This window comes from Nomascus leucogenys, chromosome 2, assembly GCF_006542625.1.
Source record: "Nomascus leucogenys isolate Asia chromosome 2, Asia_NLE_v1, whole genome shotgun sequence".
NCBI classification, from domain to species: Eukaryota; Metazoa; Chordata; class Mammalia; order Primates; family Hylobatidae; genus Nomascus; species Nomascus leucogenys.
Genome location: NC_044382.1, coordinates 30,253,619 through 30,280,973, shown reverse-complemented (window position 1 = coordinate 30,280,973; position 27,355 = coordinate 30,253,619). Strand labels below are relative to the sequence as shown.

Below are 27,355 nucleotides of genomic sequence, written 5' to 3'. Positions count from 1 at the left end.
AGAACTCCAATTTCTTTAGAAGGCCTATAGTAGCTCTTGGAGTTTCTTGAATAAGGCACTGACTGACCTTACAGGTGAAGAACTCAGAGTTAGCTTCCTAACCACAGCAAATCGTTCCCAGTTGAAGAGACCACCTGAAAAGAAAGTTAATGGCTTTAGCTAAGCAAAGCATACTTGAAAGAGTTAAAATAAAAGGCAATTAAGGCTTCTTTTCAGTTAACGCCAATCCATTAATTGGTAAAATTTAGTTACTATTGTTTTGCAATTATGAATCTGTCTTTTTAAGTCATCCTTTTTCTATGATGTCCAAATTATGAGACTTTGAAAATGGGATAAGGCTGAGAGGGGACCAAAAAATAAACATTAAAAAAAAAAGCCTTAATAGAAGTGAAGGGCTGGAGGAGATAATTGTCTTGTTCTGTTCTATAGAACAGAACAGATTAGCTCTGGAATACTGGAATTGTGCAGGTGGGTGCTGCGTCCTTTCAAGAGAGTCATCAAATCAGTTGGTAACTCTTATCAGTTGGCCATAGTAGTTATCAATATATACTTTCTTATAAAGAACATTGCAAACACCTGAGGCTGGAACTTATTAATAGGTTTGTGGGAAGCAAACCACGATTGCTTTCAAATATTTAGTAAAAGCCATTCTAAGGGCAAAGGACTCATCTCATCTTGTTTCAGAATGATCCTTTATGTCAGGAAAGAAAAAAAATTAGGGCAGTGCGAAAATGATTGTCTTATTCCTTATATTAGATTTGCTTTTGCAAAGGTTAGGCCAGCAGGAATTCTGAAGACAGGATTAATACAGTATATAAAGACAGGATGGCAGAACTCCCATGTGATACAGTCTTAGCATTAACATCACTACCACTTACCAATTAGAGAAGAATTTGACTGCATGTTGCTGACTTTTAGGCTATGATAAATAACCTGTGAGCCCAAGGCTTCCCATCTTTGCAGTGAATGTAAAAGAGTGTTGAAGCAAAGTCTCTAGCCTAAGATAAGATCACACTAACCTTGCTCACTAATGCCACCTTGGCCTATTATCTGGCATTTAACCCAGATTCTTTATATAATAGTACTTTATGGTTTACATATATGATCTCTTTGGATTCCCACTCCATCTCTGTAAAGAAGGTAGAACTTTCCCCATTTCTCTCGTGGGAGGCAACATATATGACAAAAGAGGATAAACATTGCAGAGGTTACACTTGGTTTTAGATTCCAGCACTGCCATTTGGAAGCTCTTAAACTCTCAACTTCATTTTTGATGCTTGTAGATGGGGTGATAACCTTTCTGATTTGGTTGTGAGAATAAATGAAAAAAAAATGATTAACACATTGAATCGTTCGGTCATTAAGAGTTACTATACGAGAAAGTAATAAGAACTGTTATTATAATTAGAGACCAAGTAATCTCTAGTCTCTCCTTACTCTTCACTTTTGTAATACTAAAGTTAACATGTCTGGACTTTACATGTTAAATGAGATAACTTAAAAATAAAACAACTTTCAAAAAAGTATGTAAGACTTAAATATTTGGGGCCTACTTTTTATTCTTGACAGTTAATATTTTTCTTTGTTATTAATAAGCAGACAGTTGGCTTTCTGACCACTTTGATTAAAAATAAAAAAGCCCTTGTAACAGATTAAAATAGCATCTATATGAGACTTGTCTCCCCACTTACTTAACCAACAGCTCCTGCTGTGGAAGTAACCTGCCTCTCTCTGTTCCCATCTTGTTGATTCCTACTACGGTCTCCTGGATAGACAGCTTCCTATCAACAGCATCCTCTGAGATTGGATCACTCTGGTTCTCTTACCTAACTTGCATCTGTCTTTTTCAAAAGAATTAATTGTCTAAAATGGCAGGGGAGTAATAGTTAAACATATGACAGAGTATCAGAGTAATTATTAGAAAATGGATAGAATAATTTGAGATAGGAATTAGGTCAGAACTGTGAGCTTCCTAACGATGAGGATCATATCTTATTTATATTTTTGGTTATGTGTTCTGCAGAGCCCTGAAGATTTTACAGACAAGAGAGCACCCATGGGGGAGGAGGAGGGTGGTGGTGATCAGGTGGGTGGTCCCACTCCATCCACCAAATAGGTCCAAGTTATCTGGGTTAAAAGTGTGTTCTTTGTTGAAGATTATGCCTTAAAAGCAACAAAAACCAAAAAGTCAATAATAAAAGCCTCTTCCATAAAGTATTAACTCAGATTAAGTGGAGTTTCTGACTCATTTCCTCTGTTAGTAAAGGAGTATATTTTCTGTTATGTTTATTCAGCTTTAGTGTTAGCCTTATGGAAATTTGAAGAGGAAATCTTTTTTAACTTTTGGTAAAAATCACGAGTGCCTAGTAAATGTTAATGAACAGAAAGATGAACCTGGCTCTAAATACTTCTGAACTTCTCAGGCTTTACAGATTCCAGTTTTCTAACACTATTAAAGAAGATGCCAGATGTTGAACAGCTATATGGCCTTCACCCTCGATACCTTGAGAGGCGAAGAGTAAGGGGCCATGAGGCTTTTAGCATTCCAGGAGTCCTAGAAGCTTTGCAGGCATGCCCAAACTTAGTGGTGAGTGCACCTGGTTGGACATTTTGGCATCAACTGTTTATGGAATAATAGACCAAAGAATGATAGACATGTTCACTCACATGCAAATCTCATCTGTCACAAACTTTTAAGTTCCATTGTGTACTTAGCATCTTGTGGTACCTAAATAAAAGCTTTGGATGCTAAACTAAAATCCTTTCTTATGCTTGCTTTGGCATTATTTTCTAGGGTGTGGAAACTTCTCATTTGGAGTTGGTAGAATCCATTTGGACATATATGCCCCATGTTCATATTTTGGGGAAATTTCGTAATCGTAATGGAGCTTTTCCAATTCCTCCTGAAAATAAACTGAAAATTCCTATAGGAGCCAAAATTCAAACTTTACACTTAGTTGGTGAGTACATGTTTCTTGGGTCACTTGTAACTCCTTGAAATGCCATAAAATGTGAATATTCACTGAAAAAGAATAATGAGAATTTTAGAGATGGCTTTGTTGATGACTGCAAAATAAATGTTTGCAAGATCTGTATAAAAATTCCAATTTCCCATTAAAGATCCACTGGTGTGAGGGAAATACTGCTTTACAAGTGTACGTTCTCCATCTGAATATTCTTTGAAATTATATACCAATAACTTCAACTTAAGTAAAAAGTGTAAATATTTTCTCAAATTTGTCACCTTTGGCTTAGGCCACTGAAAGGAATTCGGGGGTCCCTGTTAATATAGTCTGGCCTTTAATATTTGTTTACTACTTTATTTTGTATATATACACACACATACACGGAGAGAGTATATATGTTTTAAGGTATTTCTAGGTATTGGGGATGGTCCAAAGAACTGGAAATTTCTGAAACTCAGGTGGTACAGGGAGAGCATCAGGAATGACAAGAGTAGGTCTTAAATAAGACTTAGATACACAGTTATGGGAGAAGAGTAAAGATTTCTAGCAACCCTTCATTTATAAGATCAGGGAGTGATATCTAGTTTGAAATTGGATTTTTAGATATAAAAGGATTCTGTAATATCTGGAATTTATAATATAAGCTCCTTAAGGTCAAAGACTTATTTCCATATCTTTATATTTTCTACAATGCCTGTCACAGTTCATTGCAAATATAAGTACAGGGTAAGTTTTATTAAAATGCATTAATTTATGGGAATCATTTAACAGTTTAACACTGTATTATGGTGATGCAGAGGTGTGGTAAATTAATAAAAATGAACATTACCAGGAGAATGGGCAGTTATGTCCTTTGTTTATAGAGTTTGTTTGAGACAGAAAGTGGATTGGGCCTAGGGTATACTGTCTTTTCTGCATCTGTCTCACCCTTGCTACCTTGGGTTTCCTAATCAGTACAATCAGTACTACTATCTTCATAGTATTAAAATAGATGCTAAATTTAACTTTTGTGACTTCTGCATCTTATATCTCAATCTGTACCTCACTTCTGCTTTTTGTCCTTTTGTCTCATCCTTAATTTTACTTCCCATTTGTTGCTATACAATGTGTGTGCATAGTTCAAACTAAATTTAACTCTGCTATTTTGAGAGGAATAAGTTAAGGGGTAATCCTTGTAGGTTACAATAAGAACATTTGGCAGAATTTAGCCTTTAAAGAACTGACCATTCAAGTACTGCAATTTTACATTCTCTAGTTATTCTTGCTAGCAGAGCTTCTGTTGTCTCAAATTTAAAAATTGCATTAAACAGTTTTGCCAACTACTGTTTGTTAAATGCCATCATCCTGGATCCTTGGATTTCTTTAATAAATTTGTGTCCCTTCCTTGGCTTTTATCTTCTTTCGTCCATATTTCCTGTATTTTTTCACCTCACGCTACACCTCCCTTCTTCTGGTCATGGTCCTCTGTGGATATGATTCCTAGTATTAAGCCACTCATGGATCCCATGCATCAAATTACCTTTACCAATTTGAAATTCTAAAATAAATGACTGGCAGGTTTCTGCTTTTCTCAGAGCCATGCTGGCTGGCTTCTCCTACATAAATACAAATTCTTAAGATTCATATATTTATAGAAAACAGCTTTTAAAGTTCTGTGTTTGGCTATCTTCCAGATATCTATTTGCATATTTAAACCCACCTAGCTGACTTTGCTCTGAGAAATAATAGTTCTCCTACTGGGGGGCAGTGGACGTTGGTAGTGAATTTGTGTGTTTCATCTCCATCGTTATAGTTTTGCTTTCAGTAATCCATTTTCACTTTACCTCTTCTGGGAAAATGTATCCTAGAAGAGTTTAAGATTATGAGAAAGACTTACATGTCTAATACATAGAAATACTTTTTAAACTCTATCTTCCCATTGGCCTTTTCTAAAAAAGTTAAGTCAGTTTATGGTTTACATAAACTGTTCTTTGTAAGCCTGTTTTAAATAAGGCAAACTTGATAGATTTTGTTTAATTTGTTCTGATAAAAATCCTTGAAGGTTAAACTGTTAATATGAAAAATAGACTCTTGAACTTATAAGCAAAATATAGTATATGTTTGTGATTTTTTCTTGTTTGTTCTTTTTTATATTTGTGTTTTAGGGGTGAATGTTCCTGAAATTCCTTGTATCCCAATGCTAAGGCACCTTTATATGAAGTGGGTAAGACTCACTAAACCACAGCCATTTAAAGACTTCCTTTGTATCAGCTTAAGAACTTTCGTCATGAGGAACTGTGCAGGTAATGGTACACAATTATGGTGGAATTAAACACAAGCTATTCTAAAAATACCCTGAAGCAAACTCTAGCTACATTTGTAAATACAGTTATGTTATGCTATTACTATTTATGTCTTATAACGTATTCATCTTGTGAAGATAAATGCACTTTTTGTTTTAAAGACATTAGAAAGATGATTTGTGTTTGACCTCAGCAAAAAAAAAAAAAAACTCAGAATATCTCTATTTTTTACAGGTACTTTTTACTTTTCATAGGATTGTTTTATTAAATTTCAGTCTTCTTTCTTTGTTTCTGGTCTCCGAATCATTCTGCATGTAAATAGTTGGCTTCCTTAATCTACCTTAAACATAGCTTTTATGGTATTATCCTTCTAAACAGAAATCTTTAGTGTCCCTGTTGCCGTAAAGCAAGCTTGTTCAACCCACGGTCCACTGGCCACAGCCCACATGATGCCCAATACAAATTCTTAAACTTTCTTAAAACATTATGAGATTTATGCATGGGCTGCTGCTGCTGCTGCTGCTGCTGCTGCTTCTTCTTCTTCTTCTTCTTCTTCTTCTCCTCCTCCTCCTCCCCCCTCCCCCCCTCCTCCCCCCTCCTCCCCCCTCCCCCCCTCCCCCTCCCCCCTCCCCCTCCCCCTCCCCCCCCTCCCCCTCCCCCTCCCCTCCCCCTCCCCCTCCCCTCCCCCCCCTCCCCCTCCCCCTCCCCCCTCCTCCCCCCTCCCCCTCCCCCCCCCTCCCCCTCCCCCTCTCCCTCCTCCCCCTCCCCTTCTCCCTTCTCCCTCCTCCCCCTCCCCCTCCTCCCCCTCCTCCCCCTCCTCCTCCCTCAGCTATATTTAATGTTAGTGTATTTTATGTGTGGCCCAAGACAATTTTTCCTCTTCCAGTGTGGCCCAGCGATGTCAAAATGTTGGACACCCTTGCACTAGAGCATTAAGTGGGAACTACTCTGCTTAAGGTCATGATAACCAGGACCCCTCTTGATAACCTTATTCTGACACCTTTCCAAGATATATCTTCTTTTATCATCACATTTGACTATTCATTGTTCCCTGGTCAGCCGTACAGCTTTCCACCTCAGTGTCTTCTCTTATGCTATATTATTGTTTCGTTATCCTGAGATGTGCACTTTCTTCCTCTTTTTTTGTATGCATTCTTAAGGTTCTGCCTTTTCCACCTTACTTTTCTCCTCTTTCTTTTTCTTTTTCATGGAGTACAGCAGATGTTATTTTTATACTTGATGCAGTCTACCTTCTTATCCTTCTATAATTATTTATGTTAGTTCTAGCTCCATGTCAACTGCAGGCTTTTTGATGGACAGGACCATGTCTTTTGTGATCTTCTATAGTAGCTAATGCAACACTGGTCATAGAGATGATTAAATGATTGAGCTGTTGAGTGAAGGATCAAATTTTTATCTTGACTTTTTCCCATTAGTTAGTTTGAGTTCAAAACTATTGAGCCTTTAGAGAATTTACAGAATACTACATATCTCTACAGTGTTACTGAAAAACCCTTTATGCTGAGTAAGTGTATGGTTAATAGGCTAACACTTTCATTTGTAACAAGAACCTGATTGCAGAGAGCCAATTTGGCTGTCATTTTAAGACTTAGAGTTTATAAGTTATACATGTCTTTCACTGATTTGAAATTCATTTTAAGGCACTTTACATTGTTCTATCAAAGATTTTTTTTTTTCCAGGACCCACAAATTCCTTGAAATATGTCCCTTTAGTAACAGGCTTAGCCTCTGCCCGAAACTTGGAACACTTAGAAATGGTTCGAGTTCCTTTCCTTGGAGGTCTTATCCAACATGTTGTTGAAGACAGTTGGAGATCAGGTATTCATTTTCTTTAGTTAATAAATATTTTTTAAAAATCAACTTAAAAAAATCATTAAGCTTTTATTTAACTTCCCTGGCAAGTCTTTAAAAACAAAATGCTCGTCAGGAACTGCTTTCTCTGTTGTATTTGACAGACAGTAAGTAACCATGAGCATAGCTAGTATTCATTTTCTTTTGGTGCACATTAAACTTTCTTAAAATAGACAGTAGAGTGATAAGACATGTTTTCTGGCTTGCTTTGACTTTTACATAGCTAATAATACCTCCTCTTATATATGGAATCTTTCTTAGAAATGTTAACAGGGATTTCTAGTGTTCTTTGGTGATGTTTTACAACTTGTACAGCCAAGGCTTCCAAAAAAAATTTAGGCATTAATAATGTTAATATCTATCATGTAATACTTTATAATATAAAAAATACTTTTATACATATCACTTGGATATTGATTTACCCATCAGATGATGATATTTAAAAGAAAAAAGTTGTTCTGTGTATACTTAACTATAGATAAATAATACGTAACAGAATGTGCTCTGTGTTAAACATCTCATTGCAGAAAAAAATAGTGGTTTAGCAAAATGGATGATTAATAGTTGGAAACCAAAAATTTAACTTTGGCTCTCTAAAATAAAATGGAAAGTCATCAAGTACCATTGTTAACAAACAGACATTATAATTAATACTGTTGAAATATAATGAAGAGTAAACACTACATTTCTAGACATTTTGTCAGTCAAGTGTGGTATAAGTGTACTTTATTACATTTAGCCAGTGGGATGAAACAACCCCTTAAAACCAACAGTATTTTGATTGATGGCGATAGTTAACAAGATAAAAGTCAAAAACGAAGGCTACTGGTGCATTCACTAGAGAGAATACCTGTAGAGAGGTGCTAAAAGCTGAGTTTGTATAAAGGTCCTAAAAGAAAAACAGAGACTTTTCTTCTCTGAACGGTTTTTAAGGGTGACCCTGCCTTGTATTTTACTCAAGAAGTCAACATACCTCACACAAAAATTAATTCTAGATGGGTCGTAGATTCAGATGAGAACAATTTTGAAATGAAATTTAAAAAAATAACTTAGAAGAATGTCTTGTTGACCTTGAGTACACAAAGACATCTTAAACAGGACGCCAAAAAGCATTTACCATAAAGAAAATATTGATAAACTGTACCAAATTAAAATTAAGATTTTTTTTTTGTCCATCAAAAGGCATGATTGAGAAAGTGAAAAACCGGCCAGGCGCAGTGGCCCACGCCTGTAATCCCAGCACTTTGGGAGGCCGAGGCGGGCGGATCATGAGGTCAGCAGATCGAGACCATCCTGGCTAACATGGTGAAACCCCGTCTCTACTTAAAAATACAAAAAATTAGCTCGTTGTGGTGGCGGGCACCTGTAGTCCCAGCTACTCGGGAGGCTGAGGCAGGAGAATGGCGTGAACCTGGGAGGCGGAGCGTGCAGTAAGCCTAGATCGTACCGCTGCACTCCAGCCTGAGCAAGAGAGTGAGACTCCGTCTCAAAAAAAAAAAAAAAAAAAAAAAAAAGAGTGAAAAACCAAGCTACAGAATGGGAGAAGCTGTTTGCAATACAGATACTGGGTATTGGGAAGATATAAAGGACTCCTGGAATGAATAAGAAAAAGGCAGGCAACTCAGTAGAAAAAGTGGGAAAGGACTTGAATAGAAAAGTTTGCACACAGGAAGCCAATAAACGTGAAAAAACGATAAAGTTTACTAATCATTAGGGAAATGCAAATTGAAACTACAGTGTGATATTCAAGCACTAAAATGACTATGCCTACTCGTGACTAATATGAAAAAGATAAAAACAGTAATGTTGGCTAGGATGTGAAGCAACAGGACCTTTCATACACTGATGGTCAGAATATAAATTCATACAACCACTTTGAAATACTGTTTGGTAGTATCTGCTAAAGTTGGTCATACACATAGCAACAGTTGCATTCCTGGCTTTAAACCCAACAGAAATGTTTACATACGTTCACCAAAAGACATTTTTAAGATTGTTCATGGAAGCACTGTTTCTAATCATCCCAAAATGGAAAGATGCCTATTGGCAATAGAATGGGTAATTAAATTGTGGCATATTCATATAGCAAAATACTGTACAGTAATAAGAATGAACAGACTACAGCTACACAGCGATATGGATGAATCTCATAAACAGAGTGTTTAGTAAAAGAAGCCAGACACAAAAGTATACAAACTTTGTGATTTTATTTATACAAATTTAAAACAGATAAATCAGTCATTTCTTTAAGCTATACATTAGTAATTTATGTTCTTTTTTTGTAGGTAGATACAAGTTTCAGAAACATTAAAAAAGTCAGTTAAAGTGGTTCTGGTCTTGTTCCATATGATATTTGGAGGTTCAAAATTTGGCCAGAAATGGCAGGGTTTCTTTTTTTACAATTCTCTCATCAGCTTCTGACTTTCTAAAAATCCTTACTTAACAGTCTAAATCTTTTAGAGTAGTTTTCAAATGCCATCAGAGTGTCTTTTCAAAATGAGGGTCTGCTTTCATCTCCTTTTAGGTGACTAGTAGTTATAATTCATCTTAAGATATTAATTTCAATGCAAAAACAAAGCTTAGATTTACTTTTAAACCAGTAATTATCATCTAAGATAATACTTTATAATGTATAGTATATAAATACTTCACTAAAAATGCTGTGGTCAAAAGAAACACTTGTTTTTGTTCCTCGTCTTTAGGTGGTTTTAGAAATTTGCACACTATTGTTCTGGGAGCTTGCAAAAATGCTCTTGAAGTAGATCTTGGTTACCTCATCATTACTGCTGCCCGTAGGTATGTTTCCTCTTTGTATTGTGTCTCTCACTTTAGAAGTAAATATGTTTTTCTCTATTTTACAAAAAATTGTGGAATGTGTGTGTATATATGTGTGTACATTTGATCAAGCCTTGTTCAAATTTAAAATACAAAGAAGTCTAAATAACAGATAAATATAACATCATGGTAGTCTTAATGTTATAACTGGTAACCACTTGAGCTGCATACTAGCAAGCTCCAGAGTGGCATGGTCTCATATCAGAGAAAAGCAGTGGAATTTCTGGAAATTGCTGAGAGTCCAATAGAAGTTAGCATTGAAGTTGTGGTGTCTGTAGCCCTCTCAGGACCATTGTCTCAATCTCTGGATGATTTTCTGAATTGTTCTAGTTACTTGGTGATAATATTTGCTATTCAGAAATCAGTGTTTTAAATCAGCTTTTCCAAAGTCTGACCTTGTAACACCTCTATATTTTTTAACCAAGTGGTTATATCACTTTATGCCACATTTACTATTTCTTACATATCAATGGTCTACCTCCACTTTTATTTTATAATAGTTTCTTTAAGCATTTTTAAAATTTGTTCAAAAACACAGCTTTTTCCATCAAGAGACTTGATTAGGATTATAAATAAAATAAAAGTGTTTCTAAGTTTAAGTAGGTATTGTTACCTACTACAGAACTATACTCTTTGTTAAAATGCAACATTAATAGCTAGCCTAATCAAAATGTCAAATACCAGCACCAGATGCAGATTCTCACATTGACTCTTCAAGTTTAGTAAAGCACTTGAAAGGATATAAGATTCTTACCTGTAATTAATTGTTATTGAATGTATAGCTTCAGTGTACTGCCCAAGATTTCCTTACACTTTGCAGATACTTCTTTGAAGAAAATATTTTTTTTTTCAGTGGAGGAAGTGGGAGGGAAGTTGTTGACATCTGTGACACTTCACTAAAGTCATAAACTTCTTTCAGAGTCTTATTGATATGGTTTGGCTCTGTTTCCCCTCAGATCTCATCTTGCAGCTCCCATAATTCCCATGTGTTACGGGAGGGACCCAGTGGGAGATGACTGAATCATGGGGGTGGTCTTTCCCGTGCTGTCCTCATGATAGTGAATAAGTCTCACTAGATGCAATGGTTTTAAAAATGGGAGTGTCCCTGCACAGCCTCTCTTTTTTTGCCTGCTGCCATCCATGTAAGATGTGACTTGCTCCTTTTTGCCTTCAGCCATGTTTGTGAGGCCTCCCCAGCCACGTGGAACTGTGAGTCCATTAAAACCTCTTTTTCTTCCCAGTCTCAGGTATGTCTTTGTCAGCAGCACAGAAACGGACTAATACACTTATATTAGGAAGAATCTTTGATTCTGATGGTTTTTGTTTTACTCTGATATGTTCTCTCTCTTTATTCACAGGTTACATGAAGTTCGGATCCAGCCTTCCCTAACCAAAGATGGTGTCTTTTCTGCCCTAAAGATGGCAGAGTTGGAGTTCCCCCAGTTTGAAACCCTTCATCTAGGATATGTAGATGAGTTTTTGCTACAGAGTAAGATTTATCCCATTTTAATTCCTAGAATTACTGTAAGAAATTTACTTGACAAACTGAAATCTGAATTGGGTTGTGCCATGTCTTTTTGAACATAAGACAACTTAAAATCTTAGGTGCTCTCACGTCTTGAAAAATAAACTTTTAAATTACAAATGTCAGTGATTTTTTTTTCCATATTGCCTCTGATTTTAGCATATTATAGAAAATATAGTTACTAACAATACACCAGAAAAAGAACCTTATCTACATTTGATATTGTCTCCACTTTACTGCCCAAGTTTCTTTCCCATTCTGCTTCATTTTTTTCACAGAATGTCATCCTTGGTTCCATTGTTGAATTTGATCTGCCACACTTCTTGAAGCTTTTGATGGTCCTCTCAGATGAGGTCCCATTCCCTGCCCATGCTCTTCATTTCCATAATAAGCCCGCTGGGGGTTCTGGATTTTCCAGATAGTGTGAGCACATAATGGTCAGTATTCATTTAATGATGATTGCTGTTGGAAAGCTTGTTCACAGCATTTTCTTACGCATTTACAATTGAGAACTCATTTCTTTGGGTTTGAATGCATGTCAATTCATTATTCAAACTATTTTTCCATATGGCATCAATAAGATATGAAAGAAAATTTTCATCACCAACATGTTTTTATTTATTCAAGAATTCATTTTCTTCCCACCTGATTTGCAACAAGTCTTTCTTGGACTCTTATCATCATAGCAGATAACATTTTTTCTTTGGATCTAGTTTGTATTGTAGAAGAACATAAGAAGCCTTAATTCTTCCATTCAGGACAATCCAGCTGAAAAAACATAACTTTTTCATTTCTAATATATATTACAATAATAGTTGTGGGGTTTTTGTTTACTTTTTTATTGTTCACAGTACTCATTAATATAGGTGATTAAAAAGTCAAGCCATCCTTTTCTAGACAGTTTAATTAGAATCATGTTAAATCTGTATAGCTTTGAAAAAGATCAGCTTTTCTCCAAAATAGCTTTAAAATGCTAACGAGTACAATGATTTTATATAAAATTAATACATTTGGTATCAAGCTTTTCTGGTTTTGAATGAAGTATCTAACATTCCCTATGTTTCTGCAATGTCTGTATAGTAACAAAATTATTAGCTTTGAAATTGATATTCTTTCTATAATTTTGTTTTCTATTTTTCCCAAAAGCTCAGAACTTGACAAATTGTGTACCTTCAGGATGGCCAAATTTAGGTCTACTGAAGAATTGTCTTCAAGTGTTATCTTTGTAACCAATTATTTTCCTGTAGTGTTTCTTTCTCCTCAACATATGTTTTCGATAGCATAAAAATACCTTCTTGACTACCATTATCTCATAGTTTTCAACACAACTTGTTTCATGTTCTGTTTCATACTTAATAGTCTGTTATGTTGAACTTTGTACATTCATTCTCTTCTTATTTGCCACAGTTTAACCATTTCTTCCATATACATACTATCTTCTGTCCCTCCAAAGATGACCTAGGATTCTCTGTTTCAGAATAGGCACCTGGTACTTCTTACGGACGATGTCATGAGGTCACTGCTCACTCACACTCTCTCACTTAGTTTCTCTCTTCTCAGTAATTTAGATTTGAAGCATCTCTCCAAGAAGTGATGGCTGGCCTGTGCTAATACTTGAGTCACTTTCTTGTTGTAAAAGGTCTGGCAGAATAAATAAATAGAAACATCACCTTTGTCTTCTAACAATGACCCAAAGATGAATCTTTAGAGAGTTCTTTGTTCATGTGGATTTATGATCTGTAAGCTTTATATAATACTGATAGAGATGTATAACTCAGTGAAAATTTCAGAAACAATATAGTCCTAGCCCTAGAGTCCTAGCAATTTAGTTCTAGAGCTTGAGGGAGAGAGAGAATTGAGGCCTGTCTGCTACTAATCATGAGACCTAAGCAAGTTAATGCTTCTCATTTTTTAAATGAAGATAAGGTGATATCCTGCTTTTCTTTTGGGTAGCTCTGAGGAACCAAGGGAAAAGTGATGTATACGTTTACAGTAATCTCTGACACTTAGGAAGTATTCAATAAATGATAACTTTTACCTTTAGCTGACCTGTGGGCTGAAAAGAAAAACAAAAATGAATATCAAGTAATATCATCAGGATTTTGAAGGAGTATGGCAAGCAGGAAGCCTCAAGAGTAGAAACATGGTGTTCATCTCAAAAAACTAAATGCAAGACATCGATTTGTCATGTTAGGTTACAGCATTTATTCAGATAGTGCCCAGGAAACAGGGTTAGTTCAAGGTTTACCATATCTTAAGGAAAATGGCAAGTTTCATCTCAAGTCCAAAGAGCAGGGAAAAGGCCCTTACCAGGAGCTAAAGAAAATAGCTCAGCTAAATTTTAAAGGGTGGATTAAGGTGAAATTTGTAAGATGTGCCAGGAGATACCAAATAAAGGAACTATAGGAGAAAGACTGTAAACTATATGGAAAGTAAAATTGGAAGTTTGGAGAAGATGGATTGTTTTTCACATGTTGTAGCTAAAGTTGTAAATCCCTGTGATATTCAGGGCAGCTTCACCAGAGCGGCAGGGTTTTTTTTGTCCTGCGTATTGGTTGATTGCAGACTGTGAGAGACATGTATTCCCATGAACGCTTGTATCCCCAGCACTATGCTAAACACTAAAGATGTAACTATGAACTAACAGAATCTTGGAGCGTGAGGGGGCAGGCAGATGGGAGAAATGATAAGAGGCAAGGGATGAGGTGTGATTCTCAGTGACATGATCTAGAATAAAGGATCCTCCTTTACTTATTCCCAAACCCCTAGTTTGTGACCAGAGAGTAGGCACTAAAGCCCAGTGGCATGTGTTTGAGTTAGAAGTGCACTTTTAGGGTAGAGATAGATGTTACTAACCAGTGCCATGGGTTCTAACAATGAATCTTAAAATTCTTAGAGTTTACCCTTCTCTACACATGTCCACACTGGGCTCCAAGAACATCATTTTACTGTGAGGGAGTTGAGTTTTTAAGATTTTGTTTTCCTTTTAAATGATAAAGCTAAAACTTTACCATCATTATGAACCAGTATGATAGGTCCTTCACTTATGCTTTAAGAATTTTTGCCTTTTTTCTTCTCTAAACAATTGGAAATAATTTTTCCTACTAGCTGTCCCTTGACTTTTAATATAATTTATTATTTTGTACAAGAAGTGCTACCATATGTACGGAATACCTAACCTAAAATTATACCTGAACCCGATGATAAGCAGATGATACAGAATGATGGTAGAGACTTTTTATACTGACTGGTAAGATACAAAATTGGTAACACTCCCTAACACATAAGAATTTGACTTTTTTTTTTTTTAATTGATTGCTCTTTTTAGGCAGAATGGCTAATGCGGATCTGGTGAAGTATGGTTTGGCTGATGTGGTAGAAAATCCTGGTATCATCACTGATATAGGGATGAAAGCAGTCAATGAAGTTTTTTCCTGTATCAAATATCTGGCAATTTACAATTGCCCTCATCTACACAACCCATACAATTGGATCTCAGGTATTACAGACTTAAAAATACAGCTATGTTTTATTGATACTGAAATAATACAACTTTCCTTGTTTTCTATGTGTGATATGATTGCATTCCTAATGTAAAATGTAGGTATTTCGTTTGGATTGTTCATACAAGTTCTGGTAACCTTTGATAACCAATTTGGAAGTATATTCAATGCCTCTTTAAACTTCTGACGTTCTCTGCCTAGAAGTTTATATTCTTCAGGTTGTGGATTCAAGTGCCCTGATTTTTATATGTATTTCTTTGGGCTAGGAACATAAAATTAACATTAGTTCATTGTTACCTAGGACTTAGGATATTGTAGTTATTTTCTCAGAATTATCTTCACAGTGGCACATCATCTGAAAGGACAAAGTAGGTATGTATGTCGAACTTTAATTAAGTGACATTAACCTGAGATAAAAATTTCTATTGACTAGAAATCCCAGTCTATTTCAGACCTCCCCTTCCAATCTCCTATATGTAGAAGAGTGACTTTTGCACTTGATATTTTTCCCTTATGGTGGGAGTTCATTTTCCTCTCAGAGTAATGTCATCTGTTTTCTTAAAGGCCCTTCTTAGATACCGAAATTTACAAACCATTAAATAAATTGGGAGCCTGAAAAAGTTGTACTTGTGGCAAAGCCTCTCACTGACACCTACAGAACAGCCTCCTCTGCTGTTGAGTCACTTGACCGGGATCTGTATCTCCTCACAAAGCCACTATCCAGGCCTATTTTAGGGCTCTGGGACCTCTGCTGAGATCACTTGTTAATATAGTCATGTCTCATGTGCCAGCAGCAGTTAAATTCTATCCCTGGCCCTGCTGAACCAAGAAGTTATTGGGAAATATGAACTTTAGGATGTAGCAGGCGTAGATGACTTTAAAAAAATAACATTTATTGGGTTTTTGGTTTGTTTGTTTTCTTAAATACAGAAGAGTATAAAGAAGAAAACAAAAAATGGCCTATAATCCCATCACTCAGAATTCCTGTTAACACTTAAAAAAATAAAAGTAATACATGCACTTGATAAATTTCAAACAGTACAGAAAGGTACAAAATGAAAACTCTCCTCTTCTCAAAGGTAACCATCATCAACAGTTTTTTGTATATTTTTCTGGACAAATTATGCCTATTGCAGCATATATATGTGTAGCATTTAAAAGTGATTTATATTATACCAAAGGATCTTACTGTGTAAACACTGTCCTGTAGCTTGTTTTTTGTACTAAGTATAATTTGGAGAGTTTTCCATGTCAGCAAGCATATTAAGCTCTCCTTCATTCTTTTGAAATAGCTACATAATGTTCTATTAAATAAATATGCCATAATTTTTTAATTCAGTGTCCTATTGTTGAAAAGCCATGTAGGTTGTTGAGTGGATCACATTTAAATCAGGGCTGATTGGATTCAAATTAATGTTCCCCAGGCCATTTAGTTCTCACAATGGAATTAGGTATGTAAACATCATAATTTAGAATCATCGGGTTTTAGAAGTCATGAAAAAAAGGAAAAGTTATTTTAAAAAAAAAGGATGTGAAAGTCTTTGTGACCTGTATCAAAATTCATCTGTAATGGGGAAAATGTTACTTAGATTTTCTCTGGTCATGTCATTTCTTCAACAGACCACTCAAGATGGACTCGATTGGTTGATATCAACCTAGTACGGTGCCATGCTTTGAAGCTGGACTCTTTTGGCCAGTTTATTGAATTGTTACCCAGCCTAGAGTTTATTTCACTGGATCAGATGTTTCGTGAACCACCCAAGGTAAGATACATTTGAGGGAGTTTTTGTTTATTTTGATAGGAAAGAAAATAAAAACAGCCTGTGATTTTTTTTTTTTTCTTTTCAATAATACACCTTTACAGTGTTATAGTCAGACTTTTTACTGCCAGCCTCAGTGAAGGCATAAAGGTTGTAATAATGCATGGCCTCTCATTCTTCTAAATGAGAATTAAGGGTTCTCTGGGGAAGGGTAAGGAAAAAATAAGTGGAAGCTGTCTATTAGTATATAAACAAAAGATAAGGTAAGGGTGAGGCTGGAAATTTAAGACATAAATTATTACGTGGGATAATTCATTGGTGGATTAAATATAATTAGGTTAGTAGATTAAATCTAATTAGGAACCCAAAGTATAAATAAGAATTAAGGATTTATTTGGGGAATGTTTTACTTTGCTGCTATCTTTCTGTTAAGTTGTGTAGCCTGGGAAATCTGAGGTAGCCCAGTTGTACAAAATGTTATTTTAAAACTGCTTAACATATAGAACTTTGTACTCTTAAGGTAATTAAAAACTTAATCCTTCAACCATTTATGTTCTCTCTTGTCAGTTATTAATGGTTACAGTCCCACTGTTGAAGCAGTACAATATAATGGGGAAAGCTCAGGATTTAAGGTCAGAATCCTGGTTTCAAATTGCGGCTCTACCACTTACTGGCCATGTGCAGTTGGGCAAATCTCTTCTCCTTGCGTGACTCCTCATCTGTAAATCAAGCCAGTAACCCTTTATCTATCTTGAAGTGTTGCAGGCCTTAAATGAGATTTTCTATGTGTATGTGAAAGCATTTCATAAATAAGTACTATATAAATATTCTAATGTAAAGGTGAAATGAAGGGATATTTAAAATGAAAGGATATATACTAACCCAAATTAATAAACGTATGTGTTTTGGTTTTGCCTTAGGGTTGTGCTCGAGTTGGTCTGAGTGCAGGCACAGGAATTGGTGTTTCATCAGCTCTTGTTAGCAACCAGAACTCCAACAATGACGATAATAATGCCCAGAATAACAATGCCAACATCCACGACAACAATCACCATCACCCAGATGACTCAGACGAGGAGAATGACTTTCGGCAAGATCTACAGCCAGGAGAGCAGCAGTTTGCAGCTGATGGTAACCCAGATCTTTTATGAGCTCCAGATAGAAATGATTTTTACTTTGTATTGTATTTCTGGCTTTATCCTGTTCCCTTTTTCCCCTGCTTCAACTTGTCACTTTCCACATTGAGGAAAGCTAGTTGATAAGGAACATGAGGGAGTAGGTGAAATTTTTCTCTTTTCTTGCTTGTTTCAGAACTGTTTTTGTCCACAGACTCTGTAAGAATACTTACAGAATGGGAAGGATTACAGATGCCAGGGGAATTAGGGTAGAGTGGTAACTCTTGACATCTGAGACTTAACTTTCAGGATTTAGACAAAGGAGTATCTTTTATTGTCTACCAGACCAATGGATAGCATGAACATTAACCATTTCTAGATATCTGAAGAATTGAAAGATTAATACCAACCATGGGCTAGACATTGGCACCTTTCATGTACCTTTAATCATTAGGTCTTCACTTCCACTCAGCAGATTAAGTACATTAGCTAAGAAGGACCTATTCTATTTCATTTATGTAATTATCTGTCCAGTTCGTTAATATATATTGAATACTTGCGGTGTGCCAACCCATGTGTGAACGTGCTCCATCCATCCCTCTGTTGATGAGTGAAGTGATGTGAGATTGTTTTGTTACCAAATTTTCCAGTTTCCCAGCTGACGCTTAGGAACTGGAAAAGGAATCCTTTCTAGCCATCCTTTTGTTGTTCCCCATTTGCCTACTCTGGCACACAGTAATTAATGAGAAATAGGGTGCCCTGATATTATGTACCTGCTTTTACAATGAAACGTACTGTGTACAGGGCATGATTTCCTTTAGGGGCACTCTGAGTATATAGTTCCTGACAAAAGAATCATCTGTAGGCAATGTCTTCACTTTCTCATCTCACTTGGTCCCTGTGATTTCCTTTAGGGGCACTCTGAGTACACAGTTCATGACAAAAGAATCATCTGTAGGCAGTGTCTTCACTTTCTCATCTCACTTGGTCCCTATAGAACTCTCCACTTTGGCTCTTGGCAAAGTCACTAGTGATCGTCTTACTGAATCTGGAGGTCATTTCGCCACTTTCATCTAATTTGACATCTCAGCAGCATTAGACGTTGTTGCCTAGACTTGTGCACTCTTGAGACACTTTATTCTCTTGGCATCTCTGAAACGATTTTGCTGGTTTTTCTCCTACCTCATTTTCCTTTGCTTGTAGCACCTCCTATATTCCACTTTTGTCCATGATATCTTTCTCTACACATTTTCACTCAAGCTCAAGGTTTTAGTACCAACTATATGGTATTAAATCCAAATCTTTATTTCCAGCCTTAACTTTTATGCTTTTCTGAAGTAAATGCAGCTATATCTAGCTCTGTACTTTATGTCCATGGTATACTCTTAAGCATTTCAAACCTAGGTGTAAAATCTTTCCCCAACCAATCTCCCTTAAAAATGCAAAAATGAAAGTGCAGAGCCAACAGGTGTTAAGGGAAAGAGAGGGCAAGACAGTCATGTACTGTCCCTTTGCTTTGTTGTCCTGAGTGCTGTGGTACATAGTACAGGTTACTACTACTATAAAGATCTGCATTTCAGAGGACATGGGCTCTACGTGGGAAACTTACAGCAGCTGCCATTCAGAACTACCCAAATCCTGTGAACTCATTTGTGGTTTGAGTTGACACACAGATTATAGACTTCACTGGAAGATTACTTTGCCATAGACTTTTCAGTACAGTGGAGAATGCCTGCCATTGTGAAATCACATATTGTTGCAACAAGGACCAAAAAAATATTCCAGAACATGTTTGATTTAATTTGTATCTGTATTTGATTTAAGAGAAGAAAATAGAACTTACATCTTAATTTGATTTATAAATACGGTTTCAGAAGATGAGAGATTTGGCATAAAAACCAAATACACAAGATATAGGATAAGCTATTTTGATTTAAGAAGCCATAATTACTATGGAAGGATTCAGCTTCAGCAGTTACCTAGGACTGTTGTCAAGTATAGTATCTTCAAATGCTGTTAAATGCTGAGAAGCAAAGAATAAATACATAATGTATAAAGCATAATTGTATAAAGCAATACGTAAATGCCAGAATTGAAGGGTTAAACAGCTTCAACAAGAGGAAGCCTAAGAAAACCAGAGGCAATGGCAGCATTTGTAGAGAAATGAAGATTGGTAGAAAACCTTAGATTCCACAGGTCACTCCCACATGGTAATGTGTTTAGTTATATTTGTTATTAAACACGTATACACACACACACACACACACATATTAAGTTAGATTTTTTTTTCCCACAAACTAAGGAACTAGAAAAAGACTGATTTTTGGTTGAAACAAAGAAATACAGGGCTTCATAATAAAAGGGGTAATGGGGAATTACGTTAAACAGTTGACTAATATTGATGGTTCAAATCTTCAAGTGAAAATAATAATTTTAAAATTTCTTTGAAACTGGTATTAACATGTTGACTCTCCTTGATGTACAATTTGAAAACTTTTCACGTCTGGGCCAGGTGCAGTGCACATGGCTGTAAGCTCAGGAGGTTGAGACGGGAGGATGACTTGAGTGGGGAGTTTTCAAGGATGTAGTGAGCTATGATCACCACCACTACACTCCAGCCTGGGTGACAGAGGGAGATCCGGAGTCTTAAAAACAAATCTTTACATGCATGGGCCTTTACTTGGTTTTGGACCAGCCCCCAAATGAAGCAGCACCAGTCTTTATTGCTCTGTTGTATTTAACTTCTTCAGCTTGCATGAGGTAATTTACTGTAAAAGAGGGGCATTGTATAATTTTAAAAGCTATTTAATTTGTATAAATTAACTCCAACAAAACTATGATTTATTGTTTCACAGTTACTATATTTATCAAAATTTTATAATTTGGCAGGATATTATCTTAAATTTGTACTTTGAGAAGTCTTAGAACTTAGAGTACTTAATTGTGAGCTAGTTAGCTGAAAATATAACTTGATTACCTGAATTTTGCAGCATTCTAAAATAAGAATAAATGATTACAGTTTTTTGTGGGGTTTTTTTTTTTGAGACAGAGTCTCACTGTCACTCAGGCTAGAGGGTAGTGGCATGGTCATAGCTCACTGTAGCCTCAAACTCCTGGGTTCAAGTGATCCTTCCACCTCAGCCTCCTGAGTAGCTGGGACTACAAACGCGTGACACCACTCTCAGCTGATTTTTCAAAAAATTTTGTGTAGAGATAGGGTCTTACTGTGTTGCCCAGTCTGGTCTCAAACTCTTGGCCTTAAGTGATCCTCATGCCTCAGCCTCCCAAAATGCTGTGATTACACACATGAGACAGTCACTGTGCCCCACAATGTTCATGTTTTTTTAACAATTTATATTTGCGTTATGTGTCAAAATTATGCTTCTGTAATTGCTAAAGCATAGTGTCTATTTTTATGTAACTACTTTCTAAGGAATCACAACTTTAAACCGTAGTTTTACCTATACATCATTTAACTAATTTTCTATTTTGATTTAAAACATACATTCCAGGTACTTAATGCTTTTACATATAGCGTCATGGTGCACCTCTTCCCTCATCCCTCCACCCCATTAACAGCCCGAATTAACTGCCAAGTGAAATTGCTCTGCAGCTTTATTTATGGCAGTGGTTTTCAAACTTGAGTGTGCATCAGAATCACCTGGAGGACTTGTTAACCACATTGCTGATTTTTGCCCTCAGGGTTCCAATTATTCGGTCTGTGTGAGGCCAGATAATTTGCTTTTTTTTTTTTTTTAAATAGAGATGGGATCTCATATGTTGCTCAGGCGGTCTCAACTCCTGGGCTCAAGCAATCCAACTAACTCAGCCTCCCAAAATGCTGGGATTACAGGTGTGAGCCACTGCACCAAGCCAAGAATTTTAATTTTTTTTTTTTTTTCTTGAGACAGAGTCTCACTCTGTCACCCAGACTGGAGTGCAGTGGCATGATCTTGGCTCACTACAGCCTCCGCCTCCTGGGTTCAAGCGATTCTCCTGCCTCAGCCTCCCGAGTAGCTGGGACTACAGGCGTGTGCCATCACACCCAGCTAATATTTGGTATTTTTAGTAGAGATGGGGTTTCACTGTGTTAGCCAGGATGGTCTCCATCTTGACCTCACGATCTGCCCACCCTGGCCTCCCAAAGTACTGGGATTATAGGCATGAACCACCACGCCCAGCCAAGAATTTGAATTTTCTACAAGTACCCAGGTGGTGCTGATGCTGCTGGTCTGGAACTATACTTTGAAAACTACTGATTTTGTAAAATTTTTATTTTTGAAGCCTAAGGGCAAACTACAGTCTGAAAAAAAATCCCAGTAAATGTATTTTGTTTTACACTTTGGGGCAGGTAGTTGTCAACCACTAAATATTATATCTGATAATAAATTTCTATTAATTTATGCAACAATTTCATTGCATAAAAATTATTTTGTTAAGAGGCAATGAATTCTTTATAACACTTTTTTACAGCTGAAATAACATTTCAGCTAAACAAAATATTTGGTGAATATTGATATTTAATTGTAAGTTAGCATACATATGTATGTATACATATACATATATATAACTTTCTGTAAGTTAAAATTGTTCTGAAAAAGATGTACTACCTTAATAATAAAATATTTTCCAACAAAGGAAAAAAGTCAAAACCATGAATCATTTGTATCTTCACTAGCCCAGAAGCACCACGATCCAATTTAATTACCAGAGACTAAAATCAACACATTATTCTTTTTGTCAAAACCAAGAATCATTTGTATCTTCACTAGCCCAAAGGCACCATCATCCGATTTAATTACCAGAGACTAAAATCAAGACATTATGCTTTTTTTCTTTACTTCCTACCTGCTCTCCAAGACATTGAGTCATTTACCAAATCTTGTTGAATGTCTCTGAAACATCTCTCCAGTATGCCTACATCTCTCCTTTCCCATTCTACTACTACATCAGACCTTTCTCTTTTTTTTTTTACCTAAATGTTTTAATAGCTTTCAAACTGGCCTATTTTCTTGCCCAGCTAAAATTAGTTCTTATAGCAGCCACGGCAATCTTTTAACAACAAACCAAACAATATTGATACCTTACTCAAAACTTTTTAATAGCTTCCCATTGCCTTAGAATAAGATCCAGGTTCTTAAATTGGACCACCAAATGCTGTACGATCTGGCCTGCCCTCATCTTGTACTACTTCCACCGCTACATCATTCTTGAACATGACAGCTGGTGCCTACCATTGCACTAACTACTGCCTCCTAGAATTCCCTCCCTCATGGCTGGCTCCTTCTTGACTTTTAGTTCTTAGCTGAAATGTTAATCTCAGAGGTGTCTTTCCTTGCCATCTGATCTTAAGCAGCCACCAGTTTATTCTCTGTCACATCACACTTTTTGTTACATAAGGCATTACTATCTGATGTTTTTATTTTTATTTTTAAAATTTTTTATCCCCCAACTAGAGTAAGCCATGAGACTAGGGATCTTGAATTTCACCACTGTTTCTCAGCTCCAAGGAATACTAACAAATTGTAGTAAGATGCTCAGTAAGTATTCAAATGAATGCAATGAAAGAAATTGTTTAAACAACTTTTGGGTATCATATTAAATGTTTGCACAGGCTATTCTGGCAACCTAAAAGCAGTTGCTCAGCAACTTTGGAAAACCTTATCACATTGATGTTTGAATGTACTTTTCATGCCATTCCCTGCATAAAAACCTAGTGGTTTCCCTCTGCCTACTGCAAACAATTCTAAGCTTTTTAGCAAGGCTTTCCAAGCTTTTAACAATCTGGGGCCCAGGCTACCTTTTCAGCCTTGTTTTTTCTTTCGCATCTCTATCACAACACAGATAACTGTTTTTTTGTTTTTTTGTGTTTTTTTGCCACTGGACTACTATTCTTCTGAAAAATACAGCATTCTTCCTGGTATGGCGGTATATGAAATGTCACCTTATTTCAGTGAACCCTTCCTTGACCCAATGAGAGAATTAGTTGCTCCTTGTCTATGTTCCCTTTGCACTTTTGAACTGTTATAGATCTTAGCAAGTATATTCTGACCTTATTCTATGTGTCTAACATCTTTGCCAGAATGTGTGCATCCTCTTTAAGAGCAAGGAGTATAAATTTCCCACTTGCTCATAGTTCCTGTAGTGTAGCAGGCTCTAGAAACTCCTCAGTTTAAATCCTAGCAAACTGTTAAAACCTCTAGGCCTCCATTTCCTCAACTGCAAAAATAAGGCTAGTAATAATGCCCTCACACAAGATTGCTACGAGAAATAAATAAGAAAATGTTTCTATAAACACTTAGCATAGAGCCTGCCATAGAGTATGTACACATCAATTACTGCTACTCATAATTGTTAGTCAATTGAATGAAAGAAGAAAATTGATTGGCTTTTATCATGAAAGGTTTCTAGGCAAGGTCATTTCTCATTTTGGCAATAACTGAAATACAGATATTGCAGGCTAGAGCTGGGCAATTATTCAGGGGGAGGTGTGCTATTGTGCTTGTTTAAAACCAAAGCAATTCCCACTGTCCCCATTAAATTTCAAACCTCTCCCATATAATTCACTGACATTAATCTGAATGGCATCTTTTTGGCTTAATCATATTTTGCCTTGTTTCTTTGTTAACCGTTTGAGTTTGTATGAGTTTGATGGGCTTTCTCCACCAAATGATCCTTTCCCATCTGTGATTTTCTCTCCTGTAGACTGATTAAATACTTGTTAATATCTGCAGTAACAAGCACAGTGTATGCAGTATATGCTGCTCTTTCAGGGCAGGCCTAGTAATCAGCGGGACTGTTCAGTTCTTAGGGCGGCCACAGTTTTGCCTGCCCTTGTAGTTCTTTATACTTCTCTTGGTTTTTACTTTGTATATATTTTTGTTTAAGCATTAAATGAGATGGAAGACATCGTCCAAGAAGATGGAGAGGTGGTGGCCGAGAGTGGAAATAATACTCCAGCTCACAGCCAGGCAATTATTCCTGTGGATGTTGATGAGGAACAAGCAGGTAATCATGTGATCCATCCCACGTTCATCATTCTGAAACTACGGCCTAACTGTAATGAAGTACATGAGACAGCGAGAATGATTGTTTTCTGACCTTTCAGCTAATGATACGTTTTATGCTATTGATTACTGAGAACTGTAATACATTGCTGGTATTCTTGTTGCATGTATCTTACTAAAGTTTGTCTTTTATTATTTGTGACTGCAGCAACAACTGCTTTTTCTTTATAGCCACGTGTGCATGTGTTTGTCCATGTATGTGTAGAAAAAGAAAGCACTCAAATTGTTGATGGGAAAATAAAAGACCTGATTAAATATTCTGCTATTGCCCTCCCCTCAATTCAGTTAGAGAGGAGGAGCAGTTGAGAAGTTGACCTGGTTTAGTAAACAGACCAAAACCTAGCCTCTGTTTGCCATTGGCTGACTTAAGACAGGATATAGAGTCTTAGGCCCTTAAAGATTAACTCGCATAGCCTTTCATTTTATAGATGGGGAAATTAATTTTCTTTCAAAAGTTTAAATGATGTGCTCAACACCACTCAGCCAATAATCAAGGGACAGAATTGAAATTGAGAAAACTGAAGTTTTCTCATTCCCTGCCTGTTAGAATGCTACCTTGTCTTTGAATCAAAAATATGCTACCCTGTTTTAAGTGTGTTACAGATGCAGTCATTCATTCAACAAATATTTATTGAGTGCCTACTCTGTGTCAGGCGTTGTACAATGTGACAGGAAAAAAGCTAGGTTCCTTGGAGCATACATTTATTGATGGAGCTAATATTAGTCACTTGTCAGAGAGAATTAGGTTATAAGAGCTAGGTTTAAAAGCTATACTGCCAAGCAGATAAAACATTTTTTACATAAATACACATATTCAACCAAAATGTAATATGCATCTAGCCTTCAAAAATGTATCTGCTACATCTAATGAGATAGATCTATACTCAAAGAATATGGAGTTTTATTTACCAGTCCCATATGTTTCTGAGTTCATCTTCATTTACTTAGCCTTGGCTCATATGTTTGAAAAATTGAGAAAATATGTAGCTTAGTTTTAAAATTATTATCACTGTTATTTAGATTATTTTTAGGATGATTTTATGCTACTCTTTGAAATAGTGAAGGTCCTGCAAGGGGATGCTTTATCATTTTCTATTTTAATTTGCCTTTAGAAATGCATCAAGTTGGTTGGCATATTAATCATATTTAATGTTGACATAATGGTTTAGAGTTAAGTTGCTTTCACAGTATCTTTTCCAAGTGCATTATCAGTTAAAATGTGTGCCAGGGGAGGCTGTATAGAGCCACAAAGCATCTCTATTGATTCCAGATCCCTGGAAACAGTACTTTGCATTAGATCCTTTCTTGCGCAAAAGGTAACTGTTAGGCCTGTGCTTTTTTTTTAAGGACCCAGTGGTCTTCAGCGTGTAGTAAAACCAACCCCAATTACTGTTCATGATTCAGAGAGTGATGATGAAGAAGATAGTCTAGAACTCCAAGAAGTCTGGATTCCTAAGAACGGTACTCGGCGTTACTCTGAACGTGAAGAAAAAACTGGAGAGTCAGTGCAGTCCAGGGAATTGTCAGGTGAGAAATTGTCTTTCTCTGAACTGTTAATGAGAGTCACTATCAGAACTGACACACTTGGCCTTAATATGACAACTTGGGTGCAGTTAACATATATTATGGAATGTGACAGGAAGCAAGAAATGCACTTGCCCAAGTAACAGGGAAATCTGGGTGGTGCTCTTGTAGGCAATACAACACAACAGTGTTGTGGAATGAGGGCTCAGGGAAGAAGAGAAGTAAGGATTATAAGTCTACAGTGGAGGCTTCAGTTGTGGCATCAGGGTGTCAGAGATTAGTGAGCGAGAAGCCTGCGCCTCATGTAAGGGATGACTACTGAGTCATCCAGAGCAATGAAAAGCAGCTATTCCGCAGTTGATAATCTGTCCAGTTGTGCTTAATGAATATTGGTGGCTAGTTTGGTGCTAGAAGGAGTCCTAAAGTATATTTTTATAATCCCCCACATCCCTTTAAATCTAGGCAACAACCCTCTGCAGTGCCTCACCAAGAAACTGTACTTCTCTCTTAACTTTGAAGTTCATACTTCTTCCTTGTCTTTCCTTCCCTTTGGTTTCTCAGAACCATGTGCTTACCACTTTTAGCAAAAGATGGATTTTTTTTGCAAATTGTCCAGTCATTTTTCCTTGGGTACTCTTACTCCTTAATATTTTCGAATGTTCAAAACACATTTAACACTGACCCTGAAACATTTATGTAGTACTATTATCTGGAAAGTTTAGTTCTTTGGACTTGAAATAATTTGCTAATCATCGACTCATTATTCCATTTTTATTTCTTTTAAGAAATTCAGATAACTTTATACTGTGGTTGAAAGAAGGTTTTATGGAAACTGAAATTTAGGAAAAGTGATACGACCAGCTGACTAACCTACCTTCCCAGACAGTGCAGTTTCTAAATTTAGCA

General features: G+C 36.4%; 1 protein-coding gene across 5 annotated transcripts in view; it reads left to right on the top strand.

Annotated features, from left to right (window-relative positions):
• Positions 1-27,355, top strand: part of FBXO38 (F-box protein 38) — a 58,936-nt gene that overhangs the window by 15,604 nt on the left and 15,977 nt on the right. For all 5 annotated transcript variants that reach the window (XM_003266613.1, XM_003266612.1, XM_030826856.1 and 2 more), the window contains exons 4-14: positions 2,424-2,587; positions 2,795-2,960; positions 5,111-5,248; positions 6,950-7,087; positions 9,823-9,916; positions 11,314-11,444; positions 14,809-14,979; positions 16,604-16,746; positions 17,664-17,874; positions 24,747-24,866; positions 26,273-26,452. In XM_003266613.1, the coding sequence (XP_003266661.1) occupies positions 2,424-2,587; positions 2,795-2,960; positions 5,111-5,248; positions 6,950-7,087; positions 9,823-9,916; positions 11,314-11,444; positions 14,809-14,979; positions 16,604-16,746; positions 17,664-17,874; positions 24,747-24,866; positions 26,273-26,452 (1,656 nt within the window). The remainder of the gene's footprint in view (positions 1-2,423; positions 2,588-2,794; positions 2,961-5,110; positions 5,249-6,949; positions 7,088-9,822; positions 9,917-11,313; positions 11,445-14,808; positions 14,980-16,603; positions 16,747-17,663; positions 17,875-24,746; positions 24,867-26,272; positions 26,453-27,355) is intronic.